The 19649-nt window shown below is 39.5% G+C and overlaps 3 protein-coding genes across 3 annotated transcripts; all 3 read left to right on the top strand.

The window, feature by feature from the left end:
• The first annotated feature begins 1334 nt into the window (after positions 1 to 1334).
• crsp7 (cofactor required for Sp1 transcriptional activation, subunit 7) lies at positions 1335 to 6446 on the top strand. The gene is made up of 3 exons (XM_020644404.3): positions 1335 to 1632; positions 2611 to 2685; positions 2768 to 6446. Exons 1-3 carry the CDS (start codon positions 1561 to 1563, stop codon positions 4481 to 4483), a joined length of 1863 nt encoding a protein of 620 aa, XP_020500060.1. The 5' UTR covers positions 1335 to 1560; the 3' UTR covers positions 4484 to 6446.
• A 3341-nt stretch (positions 6447 to 9787) lies between these two features.
• On the top strand, positions 9788 to 15995 carry cnn2 (calponin 2). Its single transcript, XM_020644461.3, has 7 exons — positions 9788 to 9972; positions 12358 to 12479; positions 12585 to 12651; positions 13102 to 13239; positions 13362 to 13478; positions 14356 to 14502; positions 14801 to 15995. Exons 1-7 carry the CDS (start codon positions 9919 to 9921, stop codon positions 15104 to 15106), a joined length of 951 nt encoding a protein of 316 aa, XP_020500117.3. The 5' UTR covers positions 9788 to 9918; the 3' UTR covers positions 15107 to 15995.
• A 1541-nt stretch (positions 15996 to 17536) lies between these two features.
• rps15 (ribosomal protein S15) lies at positions 17537 to 19541 on the top strand. The gene is made up of 4 exons (XM_020644454.3): positions 17537 to 17600; positions 18001 to 18086; positions 18307 to 18541; positions 19380 to 19541. The coding sequence occupies exons 1-4, from the start codon at positions 17598 to 17600 to the stop codon at positions 19491 to 19493; spliced, it is 438 nt and encodes a 145-aa protein (XP_020500110.1). The 5' UTR covers positions 17537 to 17597; the 3' UTR covers positions 19494 to 19541.
• The last annotated feature ends 108 nt before the right edge of the window (positions 19542 to 19649 follow it).

Below are 19649 nucleotides of genomic sequence, written 5' to 3'. Positions count from 1 at the left end.
CTCCATACTGTAATCTGTTCTGCACATGTTAAATTTACAAATTATCCCTGCACTCAAGTTCACTTCATTTGGCTGTCTACTCGCCGTTATATTGTATTGTTTCTGCTTATAATATGTCTACACTCATGCACTTTAACTTTTGTCAATACTGTCCATTTACAACACTGTTTTTGCACATTTACATTTAATCTTTCATATTTAATTTACTACCATTTACAACTCTGTTTTTGCACATTTACATTTAATCTTCCATATTTAATTTACAACCATTTACAACTCTGTTTTTGCACATTTACATTTAATCCTTCATATTTAATTTACGACTCTGTTTTTGCACATTTACATTTAATCTTCCATATTTAATGTACAACCATTTACAACTCTGTTTTTGCACATTTACATTTAATCTTCCATATTTAATGTACAACCATTTACAACTCTGTTTTTGCACATTTACATTTAATCTTCCATATTTAATTTACAACCATTTACAACTCTGTTTTTGCACATTTACATTTAATCCTTCATATTTAATTTACGACTCTGTTTTTGCACATTTACATTTAATCTTCCATATTTAATGTACAACCATTTACAACTCTGTTTTTGCACATTTACATTTAATCTTCCATATTTAATTTACAACCATTTACAACTCTGTTTTTGCACATTTACATTTAATCCTTCATATTTAATTTACGACTCTGTTTTTGCACATTTACATTTAATCTTCCATATTTAATGTACAACCATTTACGACTCTGTTTTTGCACATTTACATTTAATCTTCCATATTTAATGTACAACCATTTACGACTCTGTTTTTGCACATTTACATTTAATCTTCCATATTTAATGTACAACCATTTACAACTCTGTTTTTGCACATTTACATTTAATCCTTCATATTTAATGTACAACCATTTACGACTCTGTTTTTGCACATTTACATTTAATCCTTCATATTTAATTTACAACCATTTACAACTCTGTTTTTGCACATTCAATCTTCCATATTTAATCTTCCTATTTAAGACTAGTAATGTTTAGTTAAATCCTGGTTGTATATATTCACATTCTTAGTTTTGATATTTTTAGTACTTATTTACTTTGTATTTAATATGATATTGTGTTTAGATTTGCTAACATTGTGGGTTTTTTTTCACTCATACTGTGTGTTGGATAACCTGCTGCTGTAAAGTAACTCACCGGGGCTGTAGGTGTTGTACGCCAGGGATGTTTACTTGGCTACGTGCAGACGTCACAGCGTACACAGCGTATCCCAGCATGCAGCAGGAGGCCGTTCAGAGATCCAGCAGCTGGTAGTGAGTTGTGAGAGCGCCGAGCAGGCAGCAGCAGACGGTCAACACTGCACACGCATCTCCAGCTCCATGTGAGAAAAACCCCCCCCCGAGCCGTCAACTTCCAGGCAACAGAAAAAAAAAACATGCTGTTCGGACGCCTGACGTGTGACGACGCCGGCTTTTGAGTCCTCTCTGTCGCCTGGTTTTCATTTTGGAGGATTCCTCCCTCCATCCTCCGAATCGCACCGAACAGGCAATGACAACGGTCTCGGCAACCCCGCAGCAGATGAAGGACCGGCTGCTGCAGGCCGTCGACAGTCACAGCAATGTGAGTACAGCTAGCAGGCTAGGAGGCTAACTTTTTGCTAGCTTGTTTACCTGCATTACGGTGAACTGACTAAAGCAGCTCACACTAACACCTGTCAATTAGTTCAACACTTTCTCTTTGAATTACACGACTTGCGAAGTGTGTCGGTACAAACGTGTAAAATGACCACAGAAGACATGGAGACGCGGAGTTCTTCATTTGACAGCTTGTTAGCTAACTTAGCATAGTTTGCTGCCTCTCTGGTGTTAGCTGCTAGCTCTTAGCCTAGCTGTAACTCCCAAAGCGGGTTTAGAGTATTTAGCGGCTTAAAGGAGTATAATTACAGGTGGTGCCAATGAAATATATATGTTACTGTCAAGTTAAACCAGTGCTCTGTCGATGAAGCATGGTATTACCGCAGACAGGTGAACGGACAGTAATCCTTGTAGGTGAAGTGTGGGAGATGTGTAGCCCACTGTTAGCATGAAAAGCTACGTTTTAGGAAATAGCCAGATCCTTCTTTCTCAAGTTAGTTAGCTCAGTTTGCTAACGCAGGTAAGTCTGTCCACTCCAGAAAGCTTCCTGAACTTCTTGACAGGACACAACGCTTACCCTTCACAGTGAAAGTGTGTAACTTTGTGTGTTTAGTTTTCACATGAAAACGTTTCCAGTGTCGGGAGAGTTTGTGAATTGACACTTTGCCATCTTTACTCTTGAACGTCGTCGTGAAGCACTCAGACAAAGCTCATGTTTCTAATTTAACACAAGTCTCTCTCACGTTGTATACATTTAAACTTCTTTCAAATACTAAGGTCGTATTAACAAAACAGTACATTCGGTTGGTTGTGTGAGTATTTGTTATTTGCATGGTCTTATATAATAACTGAGGTTTGTCTTGTTTAATAGTGACATCCACTCTTAGTTCCCCTGTTAATGGTGATATTAGACTAACACTCAAAGGTTTGAATAATATGAAATGCTTGTTTTTCCTCCCTGTAGATTTGCAATATGGTGGCTGTATTGGATGTAATTACCAGTCTAGAAAAGTATCCTATCACCAAAGAAGCACTTGAGGTAAGATGGTAGACTAATAATACCTTTTTATGTAGAAATATTTTGCTTAACTAGTCTCTAACTTTCATACCAATTTATATAGGAAACCCGACTAGGAAAATTGATCAATGATGTGAGGAAGAAGACCAAGGATGAAGACCTTGCCAAGCGTGCAAAGAAACTCCTAAGGAACTGGCAAAAGCTGATTGAACCTGGGACATCTGTTGCTGCAAGTGCCCCTGGGTCTACCAATGGCAGTTCCCTTCCCTGCAGAACAGACACCTCTCCTCCTGACATTTCTGTGACTGGGAAAGGTGTCCCTGAAGTCAAAATCAGAATCGATGTTCACAACACATACTCGCCAAAAGCGGAAAAATCAGGAAGCCGCAAACGAAGAGCAGAGAACAGAGACAGTGGCGTGCACTTACCTGAGAAAATCTCCAAGCTGTCTTCTTATGAAAACTCAGTTTCACCACCACCCACTAATGGCATTGCAGGCAGTCCTGATGCCCTGCTGCTTGATCTGCAAGTCATCCCGTCTCCTGACAGATCACGGTTAGAGCCCCTTGATAATGACAAAATCAACAGAATTCCTGTTAATGCAGTCAAACCTCGCCCCAGCTTCCCTGGGGTGGCCAAACCACCTAGCACTTCCTCTATGATCAAGGCTGCTGTAATGCAGCAACAGGCCAGATTGGATGAAGGGGGAGGAGGGGCTTATTATCAAGCCAAAAGTCCTCGTGGTCTCACCACCAGTCCAAGGAGCATGAAACAGGACACAGTGACCAAGCGCTCCTCAGCATATGCACCAAAAGCAACACCCACCCCAAGCCCTTCCTCTAGGGACTCTCCCTTGTCTTTGCCCCAGCCTGTATCCGCCCCAGCCCAAGCCTCTTACGCTGACAAGCTGCCACATTCTTCTCATAGGTCTTCAATGCACTGGGCTGGTTTGTCAGAAGTCCCTTCTCATTGCCCACCACAAGACATATCTGCAACACTGGAATCTCCAACCGTCTCCCCTTCGCCTTCCCACCCTCAACATAACTCAGAACTGCACAGACCAGCATCTGAGGGAGCCATGTCTGTGTCTGATGACACAGACGGGGCAACCATCTCACACTTGGAGCATAAAAGGAGGAAGTACAGATCAAGAGACTTCTCTGTCAACTTAGATGGCCAGAAAATAGAGGACTCGACTAAACCTGTACGGTTAAAAGAACGCAGACTTACATTTGATCCTGTCACAGGTCAGATCAAACATCTGGTACATAAAGAACCTTCTCAATCGGAGGAAGCCCCAACTCCTGACCATGCTGAATCTAGGAAGAGAACTGAAAGCACTGTTCAACAGCCCCCTGTTCCGGTCCCTGTCCCTGCCAAAACCTTAGCCCCTGCCTCTGCCCCAGGTCCAGGTCCCAGCGCTAACCCTTTCCATCAAACAAACTGGAAAGAGCTGTCCAGAAATGAAATCATCCAGTCCTACTTGAACCTTCAGAGCAATGTGCTCACCTCCTCAGGGGTCCAAGCCCCTAGTGCACACTTTTTCATGTCAGAGTATTTGAAAAGGAAAGAACAGGAGATCAAGGACTCAAGGGAGATTCATGTTCTGCAGACGGACAGCTCGGTAGGGGATTTACCGGGTTTGAGCAGGGAGGTGACGGACGAGGACCTGGGCAGGATACACACACAGCACTGGCCGGGGGTGAATGGTTGCTGTGACACCAAGGGCAACTGGTATGATTGGACAGAGTGCATATCATTGGACCCTCATGGGGATGAAAGCAAATTGAACATCCTGCCATATGTTTGCCTAGACTGAGGGGTTTGGGAAGGTTTGCTGTCCTTTTCCACTCCTTTTTCGCTGTCTCCACACAGAGACAAAATAATTTGTGATTTTTGTTTGTCCACTGTGAGTTTGGCAAACGTCAGGCCTGCTAAACTCCTACCCGACCCAACTCTGGCCCATGCCTCTTCCTGTGATAATCCATTGAGATGTTGGTATAAAAATAGTAAAGATTAAAATAATAGTTGAGTTTGTAATACCAAGGGCTGTTTCTGTTTTATTTTTCTAAATGAAAGTCGCAGGAATGAAGAATCCCTTGCTGTAGAGCACTGGTACTACCACTGAAGGCAAGAAAGAGAGAGGACAGGTTTATCCCAGAAAAACCTGAAATGTTGTTACGATGTAGATTTTCAATGTTCTGTGTTTCAGGTTTACTGGGGTGATAATGTTTTCTTTTTTTTTGACTGTCTAGTTTCTAATGAGGAATTGCAATCTAGGGTTAAATTTGAGGGAAGGCTGGGGTTTAGCTGTCCTGTCCAGTCTGCCATGTTGGTGCCCAGAGAGGTGTTGATGAGTTTATCTAGCACAGGTAGAGCTGACCATGTCCAGAGTATGAAGTACTGGACCATTTTTGGCAGTTACAAGAAGCTTTATGTGAGATATTAAGAGTAAATTATAAATTTCTTATCATGTATACATCTATTTATTTTTGATCAGTTCATTTATGGGACGTCCACGCACACAGATGTTCAGACGCCTTTAGATGTTTCCCATGTTTTTCCGGTTTGCATCGCAGTGTTGTCAGCCTAATCTTTCATGTTAAAGGGGCATACAGATTTGTTGTTGCATGGTCTTTCTTACAGATCGGCTAATGCATTTGGTCATTAACATTCCATACTCCACCCACTTTCACTCTTCTCCTTCATCCACACAGCACCCATATGTCCAGGGCATCTCAAACAGAAATATTTTTAAAGATCACAGGGTTTCATTAAAATAATATGTTGTTACTTCAACATTGATTCAGTGTAGGTGAAAACATTCACGGTTCTCTTCTAAGCTTAAAAATGTAAAGAATGTAACTCCGATGGTGCTGATCAAAAATTGCATTGTATTTTCAAAAACAAAAAGATATTTAAATGACAGGACTCACTTTGTTTCCATTCCTATAGATTGTTTGCCCTCTGGAAAACTTCCCCATATTTTTCTGAGTTAAAACGCCTTAGTGAATGTACAGGATTGAGACTCCTTAAGCACTTGTACATACTTTTACAACTTGTTGGTCATTTCATTACTGACTTAATCAAGTGTGAATAGTGACTGATACTACATCTATTACTGTGCCCCTAGTTTATTCAGAGGTTTAACATTTTTGCGGCTGCTTCTGAGAGTTTGGAAACACTTTTTCGGGGCTGAGCGCAGTAGCATTTCCTTTGTTCAATTATTATTATTATTTTTTTTTTACAAACATACTTCAAACATTAACAAGAGAGAGAGAAAAGCTGTGTGCATCAGATGTTCTTGGCATTCTCCATGTGACAACTAAATCTTCTGATTTCCCTTTATACTCATCAGTTCCTACCACTTCTTCTCACATGACATACATAAAGATTGGCTTCTGTGCAGCCTCTCTGTCCATACATTATTTCAGTCATTCATCCCTACCAATGTGCCTTGGTAAATGGTAAATCTGGATTTGTTTCTGCATAACAAACTGTGCTGTCTGTCGAGCGGGGTTGATGTGCAAGAATTCCAAATCCGGTGATCAACACAATGCTGGTACATGCACCATTTCTGTTACTTTTTGTACACACTGATCTAGCGAGGGTGAAGCTGCAGACAATGAGAAACTGCACAACAGCACAGCTGGCAATAAAGGAAAAAGTGCTACAACTGGTTGATAAGAATCTGTTTTCTGGAGTTTCGATTGGGGCATCTTTATTTGTTCAGTGTTTAACATCTCTCGATTGTTTGAAAAATAAAATGATCTAAATCTTCAGCTCGGTTGGTTGGGTGTGGGTCTGTTGCAGCCTTGTTTTGTTGTATCCTTGCACATTTTGCCCATGTTTAAACTTCATATTTAGTTCGAGCTCTTTATACCTCTGCCTAAAAGTTCTTTGTAGTTTTAAAATCCACTGTAAATTGGTGTAATTTGATGTACTTACCCAGTTTGTCCATGTGGGGGTGCATATCTTCCAATGTCTCCCCACTCCCTCTGTCTACATCATGCAAGGGTGGAATGGTGAGCTGTTTCAATTCAGTGGGAGTGAATTAACCAGTCATTTTTTCAAAGCTCACCAAAAATATATGGCACTTTGCTTTTTAATTTAAAGAATCACACTTGAGTTCTGAATAATCCTCAGGAGTAGGAATTTTGAATTGTCAACCCCCACAGTAAGAAAAAAAAAGTGTACAGATGTGTCATTTTAACTAGCACTATTAGTCTTAATATAGATTAAATGTCCCTGTATATGCTTAATAGATTCAAATGTACAATACTGACCTACGAAGGCAAAAGCCCTTAACTCGCCAGAGTTTACAACTGAGAAAAATGACTTTAAAGTATTTTTGTTGTCCAGCCAAATGAGTTGCAGGCAGAATATTGGAAATGTGGCAATTGTTTGTCTTTTTAATCAGGTTATTAATGTTCATAAAAAGCTTTAGCTCAAACATGACCTTTGACCCTTATTTGGAAGTTAAGGTACTCTGCCTTTGCATTGCCTGTACAATAATAACGGGGTCATGCCAAGGCAAAAGGCATTAACTTCCATTTGATACTGTATTTCACTTGGTTGCATAGTTAAAATAACACAACCAACGCTATTTCTTTGCTACACTTTAGTCAAGCTACTGTGTGTGTCAGAAGTCCTTGATGACATTAAAACAAAGGCATAACACTTTAACTCCACTGCAGTAAAACAGTAACTTCACTTTGATCTGCAGCAAAACAAAGACAGAAGACCTGAACTCAGTTTGAGCATTCCTGAATGCTGCAGTTCAAAGGTAAAGACCCTTATGAGTGAAGTTACTGCACTCTGCCTTGGTTTCTCCAGGGCTTTTGGAAGTTAAGGCAAATACAACCTACTATTTTCTCAAAAAACAACAACACAATTGACTCAAGATATCTGTCCACATAAAAAAGAACATCTGTAATGTTCCAAAAATTACAAAAACTCTTTTGTTAGTTACTGCCTTTTGCCTTTGTAAGGCAGAATATACGTCACTGCCATGACTCAGTCTGTTGATGTAATCACATAACTGATATCAGTAGAGTAAACTGTCCTCCCCTTAGGGTGTGTTTAGTTACACTCAGGCTGACTCAGTCCTCTTCACACCTGTGTGATGTCATCACCAGGTAAACATACCCTAAAATGCAGCTGTTTTTATGACCGCAGACTGAAAAGAAACATCTGGTATCGCGTCACTTAAAAAAAAAAAAAGTTGTGCGTTTTCTCAGTTAATTGTCCTGGTTGCCATGTATTGAATGGCTTTATTTACCCACAATCCCACGTTAATAACTAGATCATTGCAGGTCATTTTATTTATTTATTAGTCAATTTATTGAACATGTTAAGAAAATACAAACACAAAATAAAAAGGAAAAAAACTAAACAAAAAAACCAACTGGATCCTCAGGATCCATAGCAACAAATAAATAACTCAAATAATATAGTTCATGTTCAAAAGGGATAGGAAGAAGTTAAAACATTTTCTGGTCCTACCCCTTCATATTTTTATGCATTATTCACAGAAAAATACAAATGTTTTCATCAATCAGTGTATGATGTTGGACTTGTTGGCCAAAACTAATTCAGTTTTCAGACAAAACAACAAAATAATGGGAACAGATTAATCAAGACCATCAGCCAAGAAATAACCAAATAGAAAACAGAAAAACAGAATCACTGCTCCAGCTCGTATCTATTAAATATTTTATTCCTGAAGAGTTTTTTTTAGTTTAAATATAGTGTTGCATTTTTTCAGCTCGTCATCACAGTTGTTCCACCCTTAGTTGATACACAGTGAAGTTTTGCATTAGTTCTGATTGGTGGTTTCTTGAATATACAGGTTCCTCTCAACTTATGTTTGCTTTCTCTCGGTTGGAACAACTCCTGGATACCATGAGGCAAGTACTGATAGTTTGCTTTGTACATAATTTGAATAGTTTTATAGTCAATCAAATCCTGAAATTGTAGTGTTCTTAGTTTAATAAATAATGGATTTGTTGGTTCACTGCAAGTGGTTTTATGTATAATTTGTAAAGCTCTTTTTTGCAGTATTCAATCAGTGAGTCGGCTTCATATCCGGGTACTTCGCTTTAGTATGTGATGTAGTTTCATGATGTAGTTTCATGAGGTGTTCATGTTTATCAAATTTGATATGCTTCAGATTAAATAATTATGATGACTTTAGGCTGAGGTGCAACATTTTTACTCATAAATTACTTTTAAAAAAAGTGTTTCCTTTGCTGTGGCTTAAATCCAGTTATGATATTAGACTTTTTTTTCCCCATGTGGTAGTATATTCCATTATGAGGTTTTTTTTTTTTTTTAATTCCTAGTTATCCAAACTTGACTCTTTCTCTTTCTTTTACTAGTGATTTGACTAAAGGTAGCAAAACATAAAGACCCTAAAGCCTCCCCAAACAATAGTATACAGTTATCATGTAAAGAAATACGCAATCCTCTGAGCACACAGTAGCAAAAAAGACATTATCCTAGAGTAGATGTAGTCATCCACACATGTCTGGAAGCTGTAACAAATCTGCTATCTAAAAATCCCATATCCCCTACATTACGTCACCTCCGTAGCTAGTTGAACTTGGTGTAGTTACTCAAACTTTTTCTCGACAGTGACTCAAAAAAGTGCGACAATTTGTCTGGTCCGCTGAAAGTCTGGTATGCAGTGTGGGACGGTGGATCACTCCCACCATTCAGGAATTTGGGAAGTTTCCTTCCATATAAGGAGTTTTTGATTTCTATCGCGACCTAAGGAAGAGAAGGGGAAAGGTGGAGCCTAGGATCGATTAACGAAGCGGGTAACCCAAGAGTATGCAGGAGGACAAGAGAGTCACCACCTCCGTGAGCCATGTTTTTAATCTTTAGCAGAACACATGCACTAGCCAGCCAATGTAAACAACAAGAAATCCATTCCAGCTGTCTGATTCTTTGCTCATACTTCCTGCAAAGGCTTACATGTTGACATATTGTTATGAATATTCACTAGGGGAAATCAAATCTGATCTCTCTATTGCCCGGCAGCAGAGAACTATCTTGAGTTGAATCGCCACTCTTTGGTAGAAGCCGTGGGAGCGCTCTAATTGGCGGCCGTAAAAGAGAAAGGAAGCATTTAGTTCACTCCGTTTTCATTGGAAGAGAAAGTCGAACACATTTAAGCGGAGATTTTATCCACAAGTTAGCCTCTTCTGTTTTTTTTCTGTAACCACATAGAAGCACGACAAGTCTTTGACAATGTCCTTCCACAAAGGTCCTTCCTACGGATTATCAGCGGAGGTGAAAAACCGGGTATGTATGACACTTTAATATAGTTAAGTTAATTATGTAATATCAAACTTCTCCTCCCGTCACCCTCTCATTGTGCCTCACGCTGGACCTGAGTTTGGGAGTCACCTGGCCTCCATTTTGACGAGCGTGCTCAGGTTAAAGGTAGTGAAAGGTGGATGAAATTAAAAGTTTTGAAAGAGAGGCTTAAAGGGACTAACTATTATCAAAGATTTTCAGCGAGTTATCAGTCATTGCAAAGTTCAGCCCTACTTTCATCTTTGAGTTTCGTGTCTTGAAAAGCAGAACTTGCTTGTTGTTCTATAGCCGTACGAAACAAACCTAAAAACCCAGCATGGGCGTTGTCCTTCAAGAGAAGAAGTGTGTCGCTGTGGCATAATTGTTCTCCGTTTCCAGAATTATCTGTTTAATGTGCTGCGGTTTGTTGGCCGGCATTGTGACCCGCATTAGTAGATAATGTAATTCATCTTCCAAGTCCCGGGATTTGGCTTCATTCAGTCCTTCTGTGTTTTTTTTTTTTTTTTTTTTGCTGTTTTTTTTTTTTGCTGTATAATGGCTAGAAAAGTTTCCTCCTCCCCCCTCGAGGCAAATTTCCTGCTACTTCTTCTTTCATTTTGACTTTTCTCTATTCTCAAACAGTTTTTTTTTTTTTTTAAATTGTGGCTCTCCCGCTGTAAAAAAAAGAGTCCTTGTACAGACTGAAGTTAAACAAACCGTATCCAAAGTGACCCCCCTTCTCTTTGGTAATGTGTAACTTTTTGATTGCGGCCTTGTTTATTTGGACCTGCCAGCACTGATATGTGCACATCCGGATCCACTTAAAATGCCAGAGCTGATGCTGCTGGAGATACCTGACCACGTTGTTACGCATCAATTCCCCCTTTAACAATATTGTATAGATGTGCTGTTACAATGCAAAACGCTTTTATCTTTGTTTCCTGCCAGAAGAGATGGAGATCTATTGGTTTTGCTCTCAAGCCTGCCAGTGTTTCTTTAACTCGCCTTCAGCTGATTTTTTTTTTCTTTTTTTTCTCTCCAATTGCATTAATTTCTTTGCTTCAGTTCTTGCACAGGAGAGAAAGGGTCCTGTCCCCTCCCAGAACCTTTTGGAACAACATGTGCAGGATGTAAAGAAAACATGTAGATTTACTCTTGTCTGTTACCGATGATGTCCTTGAAGTGGGGGAGTGTAAAGTGATGCTGACTTGAGTGGTATTTCCTGCCAAAAGTGCCATAGCCTTGACCATGAAATGTGAAGAATTTAAGGATTTTAAACCCCTTCCCCTTGAACATTTTCCTTTTAAAAAAAAAAAAACTAACATTAAAAAAAAAGTGCCAAAGTTTAGAGAGGGAACAAACAGTTTTTGAGTTTACGCCACAACGTCTGTATTCATTCATTCATTGGATCAACACACGCAGACAGACTCCTTTTTATCGAAGCACTGTGGGGTGAATTCCACCCATTCAGCTTGTCTCTGTAAATTACATCTGTCTGATTCTTTGTGGGCAATTAAAATAGCTTGTGTTGTTTTTTAATATAGGGATAACTTTACGAAGGAAGTGTAATTAGAAGACAGACATTCCTCAAGAGTACATCCAGCTGTGAGCTGAGTGCGGCCGGCTTCCATGTATAATAGTAGGTTAAAGTCAGCGGTTTGGTTTCTCTGGTTGGCCTCAGGACAGAGAGAGGTTGTTAACTGCTTGAGAGCTTGCACGAAGCTCAGTCAACACCTCATCCTTTGCTGGAGGAGAAGAAATCAATGCCTGTGTTTCTGTTTTTTTTTTTTTTTTTGCTGCTTTCTTACTTTGTGACTTTTGTTTACGTGACCATAATGTTCCTTTTATGAATGGCCTCTTTCTGAGCAAGCAGAGCACGTTTCTCACACTTATGCCGTCAATCAAAAAAGGCTTATAAACCTGAGTAACACCTCAAAAGCAACGCCCTTTTCTAGAAAGTCAATCTTTGTGCCACCTTAAGCCCCTTAAAGTGCTCCTTCCCTCCCCCGTTCCCAAACCTTACTGCCTTCCTGTGTTTCAGGAGAATCTTACCAAACAGGATATATGTGTGCATGAGTGAGGTCAAGTCAGTGTTCCCTTTATCTATGACTGCTAAAAGAGACTAAACCTCCTTTGTAGACATGGCAGAATACACTGAGGCAAAGCAACATTCATTGGTGGCCATGACACAAGATTAGATGAAGTCATAATCAACGTTTGAGGGCACATATGACATTTTGTGTTGTGCGATTGGCCTACGAGTTTTCATTGCTAGCGATACAAATGAATTATGGAATTCTCAAACAAAAAAAATCCCCCACTGAATATCATTGCTGCTAGTAAACAAATGTGACATTTTGACTCCCCCCCCCCCCCCCCCCCCCCGACCAGATCGCACAGAAGTATGACTCTCAGAAAGAAGAGGAGCTGAGGGCCTGGATCGAAGAGATTACCGGCGCTACCATCGACCCTGACTTCCAGAAAGGCCTGAAGAGTGGAGTCATTCTGTGCGAGTAAGCAGCACACATCACAGCTGGGCTGTTACCAAAATTATAGTTGTTGTTTTTTTTTTAATTATAATTTTGTTGTGTTTTTCTCTTCTCCTTTTCCCCTTTTAGACTCATCAACAAACTTGCCCCAAACTCTGTGAAAAAGATCAACCAGTCAGCACTGAACTGGCATCAGGTGAGTTAATAAATGACTTTTTTCAAATAATTAAGGGTGCGGTAAAACAATAGTTTCATTCAAACTTGTAATGACTCTGACTCTATTCTGTACATACTTTATTAATAGCGCCTTGTTCTGTGGCATTGTGCTCTGTACCGGTTCAGATGTCAGGATACTGAATCATGCTATGTCATGGCTCTACTTACACATTTTCAATGTTGCAAGCATCCCTTTTGTTTTAGAGCGTCTTTTCAGTGCTGCTTTTGAAACTGGTTTTTTGACCGAGGTGTGACCAGCCACTGTCAACAAACTCCCTCGTCTTAGACGGCCTGAATGTTTTTAAGGCTACAGGACTGTGTTTTCTTCTGAATATACATTAAGGTGGAATGCAAACAGAGAAATAATCACACTGCTGTTGTTCTTCACCCTGCACACTCATTGGTGGTTCTTCTTTTTAAATCGGTGCAGCTGGAGAACCTGACAAACTTCACCAAAGCCATCACGGAGTTTGGCCTGAAGCCTCACGATATCTTTGAAGCCAATGACCTGTTTGAGAACGGAAACATGACACAGGTCCAGACGACGCTGCTCGCACTCGCCAGCATGGTGAGACTTTCTTTTTTTTTCTTGGCTGTTCAGGCAAAGAATAATAAATGATGGTTTGTGATTGGCTGTTATTCTGCTTAGTGACCCATTAATTGTCTTCTTTTTTTTTTTTTTTCCCTCAGGCGAAGACCAGGGGCTGCCAGTCACGGGTAGACATCGGGGTGAAGTATGCTGACAAGGTGGAGAGGATGTTTGACGAGGAGAAAATGAAAGCAGGACAGTGCGTCATTGGTCTACAGGTATGGAGGTCTTTTTTTTTTTTTTTTTTTTTTTTTTAAGACTCCTGGGTGAGCAGCAGGGTTTTTAAGGAGATCTCTTAAGTATGGTGACAAACTATTACTTGAAAAGAAAAAAAGCTAATACTTGTTAAGTATCATCAATTTCTTAGAAATATCTCAAGGTTTCGGTCCCTCTGAACCTTCGTCAAGTGTGTGAGCAGCAGGGTTTAAAATCTCAAGAGAGTCAGCAGCACTTTTTCTTAGATCTGTTCAAGCTATGTTCGCTAAGGCCTGAAATCTCCATAAGATCACATTCCTTGATTTGAGCTTCTCAGGTTACTGTAGGTTGTGTTTGAGAGGGAACACAGGACTGTGGAGGGTTACATATTTAATATTATGTGATTTATTTTTTTATTTTTAAATAAAAAAAATCCTAGGTTTAAAAAAAAAAAACCAAAAACAATTGAAAGCTGCTGAATTTGGCATTTATTTGCTAGATCTGACAGAGCTGAGGTGAATCACATGGTATTAAAGCTGAGCCCAATGCTGCATGGGATGAAACTACTGCGAAACCCGCCGGTCATGACCTCATGTCAGGCACAGCATACTTCAGAATAAGAATGTGTCATTGTTCACTCTGCCTCTTTAGCTTCTATGTTTTGTTATTGTTTCTGTTGCCAAGACGGATTTCACACAGACATGAGGGCTGCCTAAACAGAGAGAAATCGACAGAACCACTTAGTGTTGATGGTATCTGTAGAGCATAGTGACATGAGGGCTGAAACTTTAAAGTACATGAAGGTGTCAGAATGATATGTGGGGGATATTATGCAACATGTGAGCACTCAGTGCAGCAAGCCAACTGAACATGGTTTTATTGTGTTCTTTCTTTCTTCAGATGGGATCCAACACGGGTGCTAGTCAGGCAGGTATGTGCGCATACGGCACCAGGAGGCATTTATACGACCACAAAAATAATATCCAGGCCCCCATGGACAACACAACCATCAGCCTGCAGATGGGAACCAACAAGGGGGCGAGTCAGGTACTGCAGCTTATTCCCCACTTCTCATAAATCCAATATTATAGGGCTCAAGTGGGAACACGCCTCAAGGCATCGCTCATTTCCCGTCCTTCCACCGCTGTAAACCTGTGTCATGTTTAGTCTTGTAGAAAGCTGTAAAGCCTTGTTTTATTTCTCCCTCAATGGAAAACAAACACTTGATCAGCACTTTTGGCTGTTCATGCCTGAACAGAAAAATAACTGCTGCGTGACTGATGTCATGACAGTTAGATGAAAGGTACATGTGATTCTTATTCCCTTCCCTCTGTGCATACTCCAGGCTGGGATGACAGCTCCAGGGACAAGGCGTGCCATCTACGACACAAAACTGAACACAGACAAGTGCGACAACAGCACCATGTCCCTACAGATGGGCTACACCCAGGGAGCCAGCCAGAAAGGACAGAACTTCGGCTTGGGCCGGCAGATCTATGACGCCAAGTACTGTCCAACAGCCAGAGAGGAGGTAGAGGAACAAAACGGGGCCGGCGTGGCTCGCGACTACATCCCAGATAACCAAGATGAGGGTTACCAAGGCTACCAGGAAGAGGAGCAGGTGTACCAAGGGGATGGGACTGATTATTAGGGCGGGAGGCTACTGAGGAAGGAAAAGGGAGGTCATATAACAGAAGAGAGAAAACCTCACAGCATGTGGTTTATTTTTATGTCCATAGGATGTTGCGCAATCTTTTTTTGGGTCACAGCCTTTCTAGCATTGTATTAAGATGTTTTCTTAGCCCTGTTTATAGAAAACAATGTTAAACATATCATTGATGAAATGTATTTCTGTGATTTTTAAAAATATATATTTAAAGTGACCACAAAAGCCAATCTTTTTGGCTGACTTAGTTTTATCCCAGGGATTTCTTTAAATGTGCCAAAGCCCCATTCTCTTTGTTCCCCCAGTGTTTTTGCTGACTCATTAGTTTCATTATTAAGATCCTTCAGATATTTTGTAAGGTCCAAACGAAACCAAGCATGAAACATTGGGGAGTGTTTTTAACCAGTTTTTAATACTTTCTTGTTGATCAAAACATTCATGTGTATTGCATCTGTGTCAGCTGTGTAATTTGTCATTTCTTTAAATGAGACTGTGCATTGTGTCTGTTACTTTGACAGTATCTTCTCAATTCCTTCAGTATTTCTTATTAACATACGCAGTCTGTTTTATTTAAGCAGACAAGGGAACAAAATGGATATGTAGGTAGATTTCCTTTTTAGATCAAACCACTCTTTTATATTCTTTCTGTTCTCTCTCTCGTTTCACTTATTTCATTTTTAATGGAGGAAATATTTCCTTTGTTTGTATAACCAGTCCAACCGGCGTTCAGCTTGTTTTCTTTGGATTCAGGTTGGTGGGGGAGGATAAAATAATACTCCAGCGAAGTTTTCAACATTCCAAGCAAATATACTGGACTTCTTTCTTTTTTTTGGTCAGTGAGTTCTTAAATATTGATTGAAATGTGACCAATCCTCCAATTGTATTAGATCATATTTATGCATATTTGTGATTTAAATGGGGTGTTTTGTACTCTGAATAACATTGGACTATACTTTTTCTTCTGGAATATTCTTTTCAACAATGGAAAAAGGACATGTTTGAATTGAGAAGTATGTTTTTTTTTTTGTGAATACAGTGTAATAAAGATGTGTATTCATTATTATGTGTTGATTTGGTTTGTGTGATGAGTGGCACAGAAAGTGTATTATTGCTGTTGCATTGGTTAAGCTTGTTTGTGTGAGTCAACTATGAATGGTGATGTACAAATATCAGTATATAGAGCTTGAAAAGTTCTGTCCAGAAGTTACTACAAATACTCTTTACAAAACAAACATATATTTTAAAAAGTATAGGAAGGGAGAACATTATTGTATTTAAGTGCCAATCGGACCTCACAGGTGGAAAAGATGCTCAGCTTTTTAGATGATTGATATAGAGATTTTAAGGTGAAGTTTAGGGGGATCAATCCTTTAAAGCAATGGTTAAATGGGCAAATAAACCTTTACTCAAGTAACCTACTTATATAAATCTAGATTAAATGGGGACCAGAGAGCCTAAAATGTTTTCAAAAATAGGTTTAAACAGAGCTGCTTAACATTATTGAACCTACATTTTTTTAAAACAAACATTGTTTGACTGATACCTAAGCACCAAACACAAGTCATTCAGTTGTGTCACATTTTTAATTTTTTTATCTAATAATAATTACATACACTGTGACCATCTGAAGGTGCAGCTTCAGATGATTCTTTTAGTAGCAGTGCATTTTTTTGTTATAATGGTGTAACTACTGATTTAGGCATCATATAAATACATTGAAAGACTAATTACATCTAAAATGTGGTAGCAATACTCAAAAAATGTCCTTGCAATTGACTAAATGTGGACTTTTTGCAACGCTTTAAAGTAGGCCACTTACTTTGTTATCCAATATGAATACTCCATTAGAAGTAAATTGCATAAAAGTATGAAGTTTGAAGATGTCAGCGTGATAACTGTAATAATTGTAGTCCGAGAGGTCTTGAGGGTACCATAGGGCAGGCCTCCATATTGTAGGGACGTTTAAATTGAATTAGGTGAAAAGTGACACAATGAAAAACTTTCCTGTTTTAAAAAAGTGCATTCTTTAAAAAAAAATACATATTATTCAATAATTGTTTTGTTTTTGTTTTTTCTGAAATGTGGCAAAAGTTAAGTTTAGTATGTAAAAATCATGTGCTCCTTAAAAATGAAGCCCTTCAGTTAACATACAAAGTTCCACCTTTAGTCAACCTCATTCATGTATTTCATTTTTTTTAATATCAGACATTTTTGGTTTAAGTTTCTCTCGATGACAGTAACTTTTTTTTTTTTTTTTTTTAGATAAAAGACTGTATTGTGTGCTATCATCAGATACATCGAAATAATAAAACCTGGAAATTATTAAGAAACCGATTTTTATTTTATACAACATCTCCCCCTGTCGTTCTAAGTAGGGAATATCACTACAACGCTCCACCGGATGTTTATATAAAATCTCGCGATATCAGGACAGACGAGAACCTCAGACGTTCTTTTCCCCGGAACATCAGGCAAGATGGTAGGTGTAAAACAGACCGTGATGCTCTTCAAACTACAATCTATATGCATCTGAGCCGAATAGTTACTGATTATGATAACTGTGCATACAATCCGACAGTCACTTACGTTAGCTGACGATTCAGGAGGGAATTGTTGATGAAATGCCGGATAAATATGTGTATAACTGCTACAAGCCAGTATTAGCAAACGCCGCTTATTGCTAAGCTATCATTTTGGTACATCATAACCTGGAGTAGTAGCGTTAATAAGAGTTGGGCTTTTAATGTAGAGTTGGCTGAAGCTCGGTGTAATTAACTATTGTATAAACACCAATGTCATTGACTTCGGTTTAAATAGTAACTGTGCAACTATGAACTTGCTAACTATGTTAGCTAATGGGTTGATGCCTCTTCTTTCAGGCGGATACTGAGATCAAGAAGAAGCGTACCTTCAGGAAGTTCACCTACAGAGGTGTGGACCTGGATCAGCTGCTGGACATGTCATAGTAAGTAAGAAAGGACTGAGGTTAAGTTACAAGTGTTGTGTGTATGTTAAGATCAGGTTATACTGTCATGCCAGCTTGGTAATGCCACTGAATCAGAATTCACTCTTAGGTGTTTAGTAGTCACTTAAGCCCCTCTGTTTAAAAAAACTGTCTAACCAGATTACAGATACATTGGTAATGCACAGGGTTTCATTGACATTTCTCATGTTTCCTTGTGTAGTGAGCAGCTCATGCAGTTGTACTGCGCCCGCCAGAGGAGGAGGCTTAACCGTGGCCTGCGCCGCAAGCAGCAGTCTCTCCTGAAGCGCCTGCGTAAGGCAAAGAAAGAAGCTCCCCCAATGGAGAAACCTGAGGTGGTGAAGACCCATCTGAGGGACATGGTCATCCTGCCTGAGATGGTTGGTTCCATGGTTGGAGTGTACAATGGCAAGACTTTCAACCAGGTTGAAATCAAGGTGAGAACCTACAGGGAAGCACTCGAGTACATTTTGAAACTCATGCTTACTGGGATCAGACTTGCTGTTGGTGGCTTAATTGTCAAAAGTAGGAAAAGGAACATTGATTTGGGTGTGTAAAGGAAAAATACCCAAGGTGGTCTCAATTTGTCATAATTCTTTGTGACTCTATTAAAAGCAGTTGTCATCTGTTTTATTGATGGGTTGGAATTTTTGAGTAATGGGCAACTTCATGAAGAACTTCAGCGATTTAAGCAGGCAAAGTAACATCTCAGCTATGGCAGCTTCATCAGCTCATTTTTTTTCCCAAGTCCAGTGTAGCACTGAGTGGTTTTAGTTAAGCCCTTGGACACTTCTGAAGTACCTTTTAGCAAGGCATGTAGCCATCTGCTCTGGGTGTCAGACTGCGACAAAAACCTTTCTGTCAGCTCTCTATACAATTATTCATGTTTTTAAGGTCATCGTAGACAATTCTGGCTCCCCATCTATGCGCCATTGCATTAAATTGATAAACTATTCTTCCCTGTACCTGATCAAATATCCACTGAAGAAAATGATTAACTCCATTGTGTTTAAGGTGGGCTGAAATCTTTCCAAGAGGATGTGTAAAAAAATAAATAAAATATATTTGTTTTGAAATAAATTGGAACAGCCAAAGTATAGCCTTGTGGATCAGTCCATGCAATGAGATGGTGTTTACTAGTAACCCTAGCTGAATTCAATTGACTCAAGCTCATCGAAAGTACCTGTATAAAAATGCCAGTAATTCAGCTTTAATTGTACTTGTTTCAACGACTCTTTTCAGACCTTGCGACTAATACATTTTTCTTCTCCACAGCCCGAGATGTGCGGACACTACTTGGGCGAGTTCTCCATCACCTACAAGCCAGTCAAGCATGGTCGCCCCGGTATTGGAGCTACACATTCTTCTCGTTTCATCCCTCTGAAGTAGAATGGCTGTATTCTTTGTATAAATAAAAAAGGGTTGCTCCACAAAACATGTCTGCTTTAATTTCATTTGTATATTATTTAAAAAAAAAAAACACCAGCTTAAAAATATAGATGCTTTTCAAACTGAAGCTTGACCTGTGAAGTATTTTGGTAAATA

This window comes from Labrus bergylta, chromosome 4, assembly GCF_963930695.1.
Source record: "Labrus bergylta chromosome 4, fLabBer1.1, whole genome shotgun sequence".
Taxonomy (NCBI): Eukaryota; Metazoa; Chordata; class Actinopteri; order Labriformes; family Labridae; genus Labrus; species Labrus bergylta.
This window is presented reverse-complemented; position numbering and strand designations above follow the sequence as displayed.

Excerpts from the sequence above, each read along its gene's own strand:
- crsp7 (XM_020644404.3), top strand. The coding sequence starts at position 1,561 with ATGACAACGGTCTCGGCAACCCCGCAGCAGATGAAGGACCGGCTGCTG. Across the intron at positions 1,633-2,610 it reads CCGTCGACAGTCACAGCAAT|ATTTGCAATATGGTGGCTGT; the intron begins GTGAGTACAGCT and ends TCCTCCCTGTAG. Across the intron at positions 2,686-2,767 it reads TCACCAAAGAAGCACTTGAG|GAAACCCGACTAGGAAAATT; the intron begins GTAAGATGGTAG and ends CAATTTATATAG.
- cnn2 (XM_020644461.3), top strand. The coding sequence starts at position 9,919 with ATGTCCTTCCACAAAGGTCCTTCCTACGGATTATCAGCGGAGGTGAAA. Across the intron at positions 9,973-12,357 it reads CAGCGGAGGTGAAAAACCGG|ATCGCACAGAAGTATGACTC; the intron begins GTATGTATGACA and ends CCCCCCGACCAG. Across the intron at positions 13,240-13,361 it reads TGCTCGCACTCGCCAGCATG|GCGAAGACCAGGGGCTGCCA; the intron begins GTGAGACTTTCT and ends TTTTTCCCTCAG.
- rps15 (XM_020644454.3), top strand. Across the intron at positions 18,087-18,306 it reads CAGCTGCTGGACATGTCATA|TGAGCAGCTCATGCAGTTGT; the intron begins GTAAGTAAGAAA and ends TTCCTTGTGTAG. Across the intron at positions 18,542-19,379 it reads TCAACCAGGTTGAAATCAAG|CCCGAGATGTGCGGACACTA; the intron begins GTGAGAACCTAC and ends TCTTCTCCACAG.